The 13,160-nt window shown below is 37.1% G+C and overlaps 1 protein-coding gene across 4 annotated transcripts in view; it reads left to right on the plus strand.

Moving 5' to 3' along the window:
• The window catches only part of KHDRBS2 (KH RNA binding domain containing, signal transduction associated 2), a 636,753-nt gene that overhangs the window by 594,617 nt on the left and 28,976 nt on the right, over positions 1–13,160 (plus strand). For 3 of the 4 annotated variants that reach the window (XR_010070438.1, XR_010070437.1, XR_010070439.1), the window contains exons 9-10: positions 8,292–8,465; positions 10,424–10,475. Coding sequence is in view for 1 of the 4 variants with exons in the window: in XM_063330276.1 (XP_063186346.1) it covers positions 8,292–8,389 (98 nt within the window). In the remaining 3 variants the exon portion in view is untranslated. Of the gene's footprint in view, positions 1–8,291; positions 9,313–10,423; positions 10,476–13,160 lie in introns of those variants that run through there. The other variant, XM_063330276.1, reaches the window with a different exon arrangement.

Here is a 13,160-nt window from a genome sequence, read left to right on the forward strand (position 1 = left end):
TTCAGTTATTAAACAGCCTCTGTGGATTTCTTTTCAATCACAGTCTTTGACACCTGATAGCACTGAGGACAGTCAGAAGTGAAAAGGACAGTGGGAGAGAGGAGCGCGCTAGAGCAGAAGGACTGGATGGCAGGTGGACCCCACCGAGGGAGCGGGGAGGTCGGACTCCGCAGGGTTTCTTTGCGCGTGAGTCAGAAGGAGGAAAAGGAATCAGCATTAAAACACAATGACGGCCCTGCACATCCCTTCAGCTCTTGGGCACACTGATTCACAGACTCAGTAGCAATTCTCCCAACTACTTTTCTGCAAGGCTACAGCTCTTACCTGCTCTTCACCTGAAATCTCTGTCAGTTTCCACTTCATTAACATGTCACTTCATTAAGATCGAATATGTTCCAAGCTCTCTTTCCTTTCCATTGTGGTGCAGTCTCTCAGAGAAAGAGCAGACACCACTGTTCTCACCAGCAATTTGTCTCCTTCACAGCGTGTTTTGAGCTTTTTTCCCTGATCTTCTGCGAGATCTGCACCCCTGATTTATTCCATTTTTTATATATCCTGCACAACTTTTAATACTTTTTGGGGGGAGTGGTAGATCAAGTATACAGGATCACTTTCTCTGCTAAGTAATACAGGGCACTGTGCCAAATTGCCCTCTCCTGTCTCCCTCCTGACCAGTACTGTATCCCAGAGGGGATCAGACCATCTGTGACGCTTCTGGAATCAACATCCTAGGTCTGAAGACTGGGCCTAGAGTCACATCTGGTTTTATGTCATTGAGTAGCAAATGTAACTTGTTCCTTTCAAAGCAGCACCTATGAGCTCCCATACAAAAGAAAGTGTAAGAAAAGTTAGCAAGGGACATAGGCAGATAAACATATGAAAACATGGGTGAAAAGACATCACAGTCTGTATTCTACTCTACAGACTTTTTACTCTACAGTTATTTCATGAAGTAATTTTGCCTGCCTTCTTTTTAAACAGATGTAGTAATTATATTAACTAGAGAATGTATTCTCAAAGATAAGGGTTTTTATTAATAAGGAAATTGCAAAAAGGGCCTTCCACTATATATTCAGCTACACAATTTTAATAGCAAAAATAGTCTTTCTAGCCTATTATTTCTGGAATCATTGCTTCTGCTGGTGAGTGGGAACTTGGAAACTGTGATTCAGAGGAAACCGTCGTTCCGAGGAGTTGCATTCCCCAGGTACTGGCAATGACGTATTCTTGTGTTTCAGTTAGCATTAGAAGCAAATACACTCCCAAGGAGAGTGGGAGGCTTGGGTTCACCATTCAGTGGGTCAGTGGTCCTATTCCACAGACTCTGGGTCTTTAGGGGCACAATCCCTGTCAAAACTAGATACTGAAGGTGTCTTGTTCTGAAAGCCTCGTTGTTTTGCTCGGTGGGTTTCTGATATTTTGTGAAATCTGAAATGGCACCTGTGGTTGGTAAGGATTCTTTCTGCCTTTTTAGTTCTAGAAGTGTCAGAGGAATACAAGTAGAGCAGTAGAGACTTGTTGCAGAAGTGTTTTCAGACATTTTTACACAGTCTGCAAATTTTTCTGGTGTCATCCTGGCATAATTTTAATGATTTTTAAAGAAATCTATTACTTACGTCTGGGTTTTTTTCACTGAAATCTCTGGAAACATGATCGGTTCATTTTCCTGAAAACTCAAAATTACTTTAAAATTATTTAATATTCAAAAAGTAGGAAACAAAAATTGTTTCATTTTTACAGACAGAAGAAAAGTGATATCCATCTCTTCTGAGCAGGTTAAAATGCATGATCTCAACCTGGTCCACAAAACAGATCACATATAGTAAAATGAAATGCTTTTGCTGAGTTTTCATTAATAGAGGTGCAGGGTAGTCAGCAAGCAATTTGGAGATGGTTTAGTGGTCCAAGAGGTTTCAAAACTACTCGACTGTTAAAAAAAAAATTTAAAAACCCCAAGAAGATTACATTGCAAACCTAAATTATACTAAACAATAACATTAACAAATGATTACTGCAGAAACAAGGACATAACCTCACACTATCTGAGAAGAGTGGGTCAGAAAGGAGCCCAGACCTGGAATTTAAGTGACAGTTTTAACTGGAAGGATTAAATTCCAACTGAAATGGTAGTATGGTCACAGCTTCCTTAAATGCTGTAGGAAACTAAATATGGACACAATCTAGTAGTTCGGTCTTGTCCATGCTCAGCTTTTCACATGACCTCTGCAGTCTGCTGTGTTTCCCATGCAGAATGTGCCAGAGTAGCTTTGATTTTACCAGTGACTTGCACAAAAGGGCACTGCGTGCTCCCTTGCCAACTAATTGGTGTCTCAGCTTCTGGATGATTGCCAGATACCTATGCCAGGCAGTCAAATAAGATCATTGGCTGTGTCATTTAGGAGGAGACCGCTCCCCTTGTACCAATGCTCTGCCATTATTATGTCTGTTGAGCACCCTTAAGACTGCTAACTGCAATATATTTTGTTGATACAAGACTGAAACAGTTTTGCATTATTGCCTTCCCAAATGGAAAATGCAAAACTACCACCTGAAATCGGCAGAAATTCTATCAAGAAAGAAATTTTAGCTTTTGTTCTGTTTCTGCCGCACATGAAATGCTCATATTCATTAGAAATGAAAACGCAGTCGACATTTAATACAGCGTGTAGGCAGCAGCGGGAGGAGAACCATGGTCTAGGAGATAAGCAGTCGGGAATCAGGAATTACTCAATTCTTACCTGTCTTGCATGCAACAAAATCTAATGATGAGAAGCTCCTGTTGAAACACAGTGAAACTCAGCCTGGGAACCAAAATGGCTGAAGGATCTTTTGACCCTTCTGTTACCCAAAGAACTACCCAAATCTCTGTGTGACTACTGAGGTGGTCTATATGGCTTCCATCCTTTAAGACTATTCCTGAAGACCGAGCTTTCCATTCTCAGGGCCCCGCCTTGATGCTGGAAAACAAAGGTTACCTTGGAGTACTGGAATTGAGACATGAAAGAGCAACTTTGCACATCAAGGAACCTTTAATTACTAGCATTCAGCTATATTGTTCTTCATTAAAATTCTCTGTATGAAAAAACACTAATAATCTGATTTTCTTTTATCAGTGTGGCTGCATCTTGTAATTTATTGGCGTTGTGTGGGTCAGAGACTCTTTATAGTGTTGCTTCATATGATCATGCTTTCTCCACAATAAACATATAATCCTTTACTGCTGTATGAGTGGTAGAGGCCAGCAGTTTTCCAGTTGAAGACTCTATTCCCAAAACTTTCATCTATGTTTTGGCTACAGGTTCACCTGTTAATGCAGTAGAGTCTATCATGCAATATCAACAAGAGCTGTTAGCTGTCAACCATCCTCTCATATTTTGATGATAGTGTTACCAAATAGATATAAATCAGCTGTGTTCTTGTTAAAGTTTGAAATCAAGCAAACAGGTCCACCATGCTACTGGAAAAAAGAGCATAATGGACTTGTACTGCAAATTAGCTTTCTGTTCCTGTTCTGTATCAGAAGCTGGTACAGCCACAGCAGCAATTTACTTTAAGAACACTCTCAGTCAAGGAAAAACAGCTTCTTCCAATGCGTAATATAAAGTCATTTTTTACTATATGAGTACTGTATATTTCACCTTTATATGAAGGTGTTTCAGTCCAGGGGTGGTGGGGGGGGGGATGACTCGAAGGGAACAAGGAATTGGTTTGTCTTTGTGTTGTACATTTAGTGAATATTTTTACTACTTTAGTCGTTTTCATTTATATAAATCAAGTTTCTGCCTTTTTATCTAAATCTTACTTCTCCCCAAGGCCTCTCTGCAAATGCAGTGACACTTCAGCAAAGGGTAATTGAAGCTGCAGCACGTTTACAGCAAAATGCCATTTTTAAAGGGTGCAATGAAACATACTGCAGAGGCAGGATTTTTAAATTCACTATATGGAAACTGATTCCCTGTAGGAATGAGAGACCTGAGGATTTAGAACTATATCATATTGGCTGCCACTTCTTCAACCCTCTAGGCAATAGCTTTCCACAGTAAACTTTTGTTTCGTGTGACCATAAAACCCCTGATATTCAACAAGAGAACATCTTGAGCAGCTCAAAGAAAAAGAAAATAAATTGAATGCACCAAAACCATCACAACAGGAATGTTTCTTGTTCCATAGCAAGAGCAGCCGCTACCAAATCTTCTCCAGAGTTGTCCACTCCTAATACATGGTAGCCTGAGCCTTACTTCGGCTCTGCAGCTGATATTCCCCCTCCTCAGGCTTTCCCCTCACACCCCAAGGCAATGAGATAATGAAATGTAGTTGCAGAGAAAACATCTTGCAGAGAAGAAATAGCTTTTGGAATTTTAACAGGCTTTTTATGCTTTATATTTTTTTTTCTGTTTTATAGAGCATTATCTTGTGTATTTCCTTTTTTACAAAAGCAATCTTTGATACCTGTTTTAACCCTTTAGTATTTTAGTCTAGAGTCAGCTAATTATTTTCTTACTGGCCACAAAAGTCAGCATTGATTAGCAAAAGCAAGATACCAGGAATTAAGCCATGTCCATTAAAACACATCAGGCTCATTAACTAAAATGCTTCAGCTCGTTCAAACTTTTTTTCTGTTACTTCTGCGCACTCCTGGAGTTTTTGGAATATAGGTCATTTTTTGCAGTTGTAGATCTGTAGCAAGATTAGATACTCCAATTAGTCAGGTAAGAAAATGACAGGTATTCTGATTTTCTAAGGGGGCTATTGTGTTTTTTTCCTAGTAAATGAAAGTGCATATGTAATGAATTTCATTTATTATTCAGGGAGAATTTTTAAAGTCTTATATAAGTCTTTAAATGTTATAAAAAAAAGATAAATAGGCAGCAGCAACTTTTAAACTTCAAAGGTGAATGGCAAGGTGGAATTAATTCTTTTCTTAACATCAACGATGGTTTTATTCCTTTAAAAAATGAAGTTTGGACAATAAGGGAGTCAGTAGATACATAATACTTCATTTACACTAGGAGAATAGCCTTTACACTACTAATGTTGACTATCTTAAACCAAAATTGGAAAGAAATCTGCATCAAAAAAACTTTAAACAGTCTTTGACAGTACTGATGTGATTGGAAGGGCAAATTCATCCCTTGGTTTTGGGAAATACAGTTAATTTCAGTGAAGGAGTATATGAGATGAGGAAGGTAGTGGGCCAGTGACACCTGTATCCAGAGGACCAGGAAAAGGTGATAAAAGGATGGAAATAAGCATCCTCTCCAGCCTGCATTTGGGTCTATTCACAATTCAATGTGATGCCAACGTGTGATAACAGTGTGTGTGCCTGCACTGCTGGTCGGGTCGTGGGCCTGGATCTGGTCTATGATCTAATGGCCTGACTGACCATTCACATTTAAAATTCACTCTGCACCCACTTTAATAAATAATCTGACTCCAAGCAATCTGTGGTATAAATCATGCTCTGCCCTGTGATAATCTGGGGGGCAAAAATTGATGCTTCATCATCAGCAATATCTCCAGTCACCAGTGTATCCCTTGGTGACTAGCAGGGTAAAGTATTTGCTGGAGTTTATATTATTCCATAAGCTTTCAAGTGTTGTTTACTGTCTCTCAACTAAAACATGGTGTCTGATCCTGTGAGCACTGTTTCAAGTGAATGTGGCTTACTTTGCATTAAAAAGCAGACTATTTGCACTAGTGCAGTTACTGACTGTGTTTCAACTGAAAAGATGTTTTGTGAATCCCGCTCCTGGCCATAACCAAAGATGTGAGTGTTCTCTCAGTTTCAGTGCAAGGTGAAACGATAATTTACACTCAGTGTTGATTTGAACTAACCCATTTCGCTTTGCCCTGAAATGGAGCGCACACAAAACATTAGCACCTTTCCATTCATGGTGTGGCTTCTTCAACTATGGAGCTCCTCAACTATTCTGCAAGAGATTCTCTATACTAAATACTGGTATCTTGGTACTTTTCCACCCATGCAACATTTAGAGTTCAGTTCCCCTCCCATGCCCAGGAGACCTCATCCTCTTTTACCCAGGAGGGCTTCCTGACCTGCCAGAGAAAGAAATTGTGACCTCAATTTCCCATGTGGGTGGACAGTATGTGGTCCTATCCATGTTGGGGAAGACTTTAATTTCGCAAAGTAAATAATATACATATAAAATAGTATACCAAACATATAACATCAGCACACCATTCAATACATGTAGCTAATATGTCACCATATCGCTTAAAAAATTTGTTTGGAACTCAGACTCTAACACATGCATAGAAAAAGAAAAATCTAAACAATTTTTTCTCTGCTTGTACTATGCAACAATATCACTATCATGTATTTGGAATTCTATATTATTATCAATAAACATATTAATCCAGATGCAGAAGAGAAACAAAGGCCTCTGTATGTATTGGTTTCACTGGTGAGTTGTCATTTTAAGCTCATCATAATTAAACAATATGAATAAACTATTTAAGGAGAGACTAGTGAAGATTGAAGTAAGTTATAGAATCTTAGAATCATAGAATGGTTTGGGTTGGAAGGGACCTTAAATATCATGTAGTTCCAACCCCCCTGCCATGGGCAGGGACACCTCCCACTAGACCAGGCTGCTCAAAGACCCATCCAACATGACCTTGAACACCTCCAGGGATGGGGCATCCACAACTTCTCTGGGCAATCTGTTCCAGTGCCTCACCACCCTCACAGTAAAGAATTTTTTCCTAATATATAATCTAAATCTACCCTCTTACAGTTTAAAACCATTACCCTCGTCCTATTGCTAGAGTCCCTCAAAAAGAGTCCCTCTCCACCTTTCCTCTAGGCCCCCTTCAGGTACTGGAAGGCCACTATAAGGTCTCCCCGAAGCCTTCTCTTCTCCAGGCTGAACAACCCCAACTCTCTCAGTCTGTCTTCATAGGAGAGGTGCTCCAAATAGTTCTGTTTTGATAGTGACTGCAAACATAATGTTTCATCATCAGTTTGAATCTTCCTTTTCCTTTCTCTCTGGCTTCAGTTCACCTTCCAATCTTCTAAACTCCTCACTTTTCAGACCCTGTTTTTTATTCGCCTTAAAAATTGTTCTTTATTCCCCCCTATTCATCGAAAGGCTTGACCTTTACTTTTATATTTTACAGACATTAATCTTCTATTCATACCTGTAATACAAACAAGCTGATCACTAATAAAATAAAGGAATATGGAAAATAACTAACATTTGTTACACTGATTTCTGAATACCTTCTGTATTTCAGTACAAAAACGTAGACAGATTATGATATAACTTGGGGGGGGGTATGTAGGGATTTTGAACTTTCTGGTGGACATGAATCAGTTGTATTCTACACTATTGTAACAGGAGTAACATTGCCCTATGATGTGATATGACAGATGATATACTGTGATTTCCGCATTTCCATTTTAATCACCATGTGTACGATCAGTTGAAGTCAGTGGAAGAAAAAAACAGAAATCATTGATGATCCACTAGCTGATTGAGGAGAGAGTTCAAGTTTGGGGTTCAACTGCTGGACCTCAACTGTAGGTAGCTTCCCATTTGCTCCTTTGGAAGGCTTAACTTCCAGAAATACATTGTCTGGGGGTGGGGGGGGGAAGAAGCTTTGCAGAAGCCTCATAAAAACTGAACTAGCCTTAAAGTTTTTAACATATTCTTCCCAGGCATATTTCATTAACACAAATTTTAAAAAGTATTCTAAAGATAATGTAAAGTAAAAACTCTTTGGCAAAACTCTTGTGCTTAATGTAGTAGCTTCATTTCTACACATTATTTTTCTTCCATTATTTTCTTTCTTTTGGTCTCAAATGGAAGAAAAAAATCAAATGTATTTCTATTATCTTTTCATGATAAAGATTTCTCATCTTACTAACATACCAACTGCATTAAATGTTATTCACATTGGTGCTTTAGCTTAAAAGCTAGAAGCTCAAAACATCAAATATATTCTGAGCTGACAGAGTAGCGCAGTGATTTTTCCAGAGCTGACTGTACTGCCACCACACTAGGTATTCATTCTCTGCTGAAAGTGAAGGAGTAAGGTTTTTTTCATCCTGAGACAGACAGGTTGCCTGTGTAGAGAAGCAGAAGGTTAGTTTTCTGTAAATTTTTGTGGGAGGATAAAGAAATGGATCCTAACACCATCCTCATTTTATTTTTTATAAAGCTTTCACCCAAAACCCTGGAGAATTCTGACAGCCGTTAGCAGTAGCAGCTCTTTGTTCTTTCAAGTTTAGATATTTACAAAACATATCTTTTCTCTTCTGTTTTTAGCACAAGAAGAATGGGCCACAACCCGTTCCAGCCTAAAGGCACCACCTCCAAGGTCAGCCAGAGGGGGTTACAGGGAACACCCCTATGGTAGATATTGAAGGTCCTCCTCATCTGTGACCTCATCTCAAAGACAATTAATAGCCTGTGGTCTCCACATAAACAGCAACAAGACAAGTAATAGTCCATTTCTTTTCTATCCTAGGGATTACTGCTCATTATTATCCTATGTACTACTTGTATTTCCTATAACATTGGAGTGACATTGGCATTAGTATTATTTTATAACACGGACTTAAAAAAAACAGAGACAAAAAAACTTTGGCAAGCATTGTCTATAAACCATTCAAAGATGATGTTCTGTTGGTTGTATTCATTGCTGTGTGTAACTTAAAAAGCATGACGCTGTTACAGATCTTGAGTCTCTCTACATACTAGCTAAGGCTGAGTTTTTGTTTAGGGTTGCTGAAAGACTGTAATATGATTCTTTTTTTTCCTTTTTTTTTTTTTTTGAACCGGACAATAATCAAGCTGTAGATAAGATGTTTTAACCTGTCTTTTTTAATATATGTTAGTTTAGATTAAGATGTTCGATATTAAGTTTGTAAATTTAATTTTAAATGCTGTTTTAATGGGGTTGAAAACAAGCGGCTACTGTATGTATGTAGCTAACTGAATTTGTTCAGTGTTTTAACCTGTATTTGTTAAAAAAAATCACATAAAGTTCCATGTGTAAGCTTCTCTAAATAGGAAACCATAATTTTGTCAAATATGTTTGCCATAATTTGTCAATAAAGCTGAAACCTTTTGTAACAAACTAAATTTGGAATTACTTGTTTTCTAGCTTTAAATGCCTGCTTTATTTCTTTTTCAAGAGATGCCTAAAATGTTTTTTATATAAAAATTACAAAAATGAACCCAAGCCTGTTTTAAGATTTTTTGTGTAAGACTTTAAAAGTTGTATTAATAACTTCTGGTTGTTAAATAATTTAAAAGTTAACAAACTAAACTGTTACATGAATCATGGTTAGTATCCACTAATGTATAACATGTTAATGGAAAAAAATGCTTTAGAACAATAAATGGATTTTAAACTATCCTCTAAGCTTGATCTTGCTAAACACAAACTCTGATTGACTTGTTTGTATTAGCATGTCTCTCGTGAGAATGTAATGGAGTTTAAAGAGGTAAGATTACCACTTACCACTGTTAGACTGTCTAAATGCTAGTTCTTCAACCTTTGAGTTTCCCCGCACATTAAATATCCCATTCAACATGTAAGCATTGCATAGATTCACCTATTTGTTTTCACTCAGAAGAGTGCGTTGACTGCATTTTTCGTAGTTTACAACAATTTGTCTTGATAAACAAATCATCAGTGTCACTGCCCAGTTGTTGGTACTCAACTTCAAAAACTTTATTTGTAATTTTCAGTGCTAAATATCATCGCCCTTGAAGGCAGTTTAGAGGGCTGATATTTCTTTTGAGACTATCAGACTTGATGGCTGATGATTATTAAGGAAATATGTCGCAGGACTCAAAGGATGACTAAACGTTAAACAGGTAACACTAATAGTAACTCTGTAATTTTGAGTATGCAACAGTAATGTTAAATATTCTCAGTTATTAAGTTACTGATAGTTAAAAAAGTAAACCTACCAAAAGATAACAAATAGGTATATAGGCTATTAAAACAACTAATTAACATTAACTAGTGACAACAAAATTATTCTACAATATATAACCCTCAAGGTAATAAACAGAACTAAAATTAACAATAATAGTAATGCAACTCTTGCTAACAACAAATATATAACCTAAATTTTGATGAAAAAAAAGAAAAAAAAAAAGAACAGAAGACTTGATGGTAGGGATGCCAAAACTGTTAATCCTTTAAATACAGTCTTTTTGTTTACGGTGGCTTTTTGTCAATGTGATTGGTTTACTTTTTTGATGAGAATAAAGTACAGGCCTATTGCTGTTCAGTTTGTGAACAAAACCTTTTGCAGCTGGAGTTGCATGCTAACTCTTTTTGAGTAGTTTCTGAAGCGTATGTTTTGTCGTTTGAAGTGTTAAAGTGAACCGAGTAGGCTACATGGTGGTTACATTGAGTTTATTCTGTCTCACTGTTTCAGGGACTCACAGGCACTGGACAGCAAAGCAGCAGATCTGCTGAGAAGTGGTCAGGTAAGCTCTGCCGTGATTCAGGGTATTTTTTTTTCCTATTTCCTATTTTATCTGTGCATTTGTGTTTGCTAACACAGAGAAACACATGTTGTTTTAAAATAGGGGTTTTAAAATAGGCTTTTAAAATAAAGAATTCTTTCCAGCAGCGTTTCCCTGCATAGTAGAACAGTGATCATGGTATAATGGCAATCAAAGCATTTGCTTTTATATGGTATGAAACCTTTCCTTTAAATAAAACAAGTCTTGTCATCTAGGCCTTATAACGGTAAATATTAAGATGGTATACTTTATAACTGCTCCTGCAAAGGAGGATTATTATTATTAAAAGCATACCTACATTTGGGAAACAAACAAGTCACATGACGTAGAAAAATACAATACTGTCTTACCTTTGCTTCTCAAAATATTTATCATTTCTTCATATGACGAAAGTATATAGAAAGAGACAGGAAGTTTGTTATCTATCCTTTTTCTTGGTAGGTTTTTCCGTTTTATGCTTTAGAATGGCAGAGACGTTCATTGTATTAGCATGTAATGGAACAGATCGAGGCATAACTTTTCATATTTCTCTGTTAAATACATTTAAAGGTGTATCTTGGATAACCTTCTTATATAGACTTCAGATTATGTGTGAGATTTTTGATAGAAGACAAATGTCATTGCTTGAAGCATAAAAAAAAAATCAGCTCAGATACAACTTCTTCACTCACCCACAAGTGCCAACCTAGTCACAATACAAAAAGTACAAATTCTCTTCCTCTCTCAGGATTGTTAAACTAGATAAGAGTTAATAAACAAAACTGATGATGTTGCGCACCAAATACGCAATCCTAGACACGTTTATTACTCTGGCATCTTTTCCCATGATTGTGGTCTGGCTGATTTAACGTTTTCCAGCTATCGGTGTATTCAGTAGTTACTTACAAGCCACAAGTTGTGTTGTGTAACAAGATATAAAGGGATTAATTTTCCTCTCCAAAGGGTTGCCTCAGGATCTTTAAAAATGGGTTTGATTTATGTGCTAGAACCACTCTACAAGCCAAAACGATATAACACGGCATTAAGGTTTGTCTGCATATTACAGTCACATCGTCGTGAGTGTACCACCATAGTAAAAAGCTTCCATCCACCCACCTTGCATATAGTTATACAAATGTGCTTCAGTCAGTATATTTTATATCTATGCAGACAAGAAAAACATACTGCACTGCTATAAATAGTTTTGTACTGGTATAACTGTGATTATAGATTATTACACATTATAGATTTTACTATAAAAGTATTCCAGGAAATGCTCATATGCCTTACTGAAATTATTAATTACACAAAACTGTGAGCAGAGCAAACCTGATGTAAGTGAGATCGTGGCAAAGTACATAAAATTAATTTCTCACTTGTGCATCAGATTTTTATGTGAGGGTAAATAGTGTGAACTCCTTGAGGATGAACTCCAATAAATACAGCTTTATAGCAGAGCAGAGGCCTTTAATATTATTGTCTCAAAGTTCACATCCATTATTTGTGTAGGTTAAAGAAAATGCAGAATATGTCAGTAAAATCATACATTGTGAAATATTCTTATATAAGAATTACTTAGAAAAAGTAGGTTAATAAGTCAGTGCAAGTAACTGTTTATGCGAACATTTGTTCTAGTGATTTTCAGGAAATTAGTACGAAAAATTACCCATGACTGACGTGCTGTTCTGTGCTAACTACAAGGTATATTTCTCATCAGTTTCTGAAGAAGTCTTACAGCTAATCAGCTATGTCTTACTAAAGTAATCCACCTTCTGAATTTGTGAAGGAGTAACAAGTGAGTCTGGTTATTCTAATTGACAATCATCTTCACCTCTTCCATGAAAAGCTGTGGTGTATTCCACACATCCACCAGTCAGGTCAGCCGTCATTCTGAGGTCCTGAAAACTTACATGCATCATCAGAAAACCTAGAACTTCACTTGTTCTACAGATTACTCCGAGACACTAGTCACCAACCAAGCATTTTCTTTGGATAAATTCACATACCAAGTAGTGTTGTTTGTAAGAGGAAGAAAAACTAGCATCAAATATTAAAAGAATGAGGAAAAAATGCTGGAAAAGAGAAGAGCTGAAAAAGTAAAATTTCCATTAAAAGATTTCTAAGATTGTTTTTTTGTTCAGTTTGATATCCAAAAGAAAGTAATGCATTATAATTTTCAGTATTTACAATCGACAAATATATTATTTTACATAATTACACTAAAATATTCATAATTCTACCTCTGCAGCATCAAGCTAAATGTTCTTTGCATCGTTTTCTGTTTAAAATGGAGTTGTCTATGTTTGAAAAACTCTTTGCTTTCTTGAGATAGTAGATAGTATGTGCACTCCTGGGTGAAAACCCTTATTACCCTAAATAGGTAAGCTATTGCATTATAAATGCACATTCCAAAATTATTTGTTATGAATAGTATCAATGAGACAGTTTCGAAACTGATGGTTTCTGGAGGTGAGTTATGCAACATTCGAGAGTCCGCGTTGTTGAAGTGGTGATCGGACAGTGGAGTGGAATGCACACGGATAGAATCTGTAGCTTTGCGTGTCATACTGACACAGCTCCACTTGCTGGAAATGTAGTCTGAGAGGAGGGAGCGATTTTCAAGTCCAGCTACAAACAGAGCAGGAAGAAAGCGCCAAGGGGCTGAGA

The sequence above is a fragment of the Chroicocephalus ridibundus genome, chromosome 3 (assembly GCF_963924245.1).
Source record: "Chroicocephalus ridibundus chromosome 3, bChrRid1.1, whole genome shotgun sequence".
Classification (NCBI taxonomy): domain Eukaryota; kingdom Metazoa; phylum Chordata; class Aves; order Charadriiformes; family Laridae; genus Chroicocephalus; species Chroicocephalus ridibundus.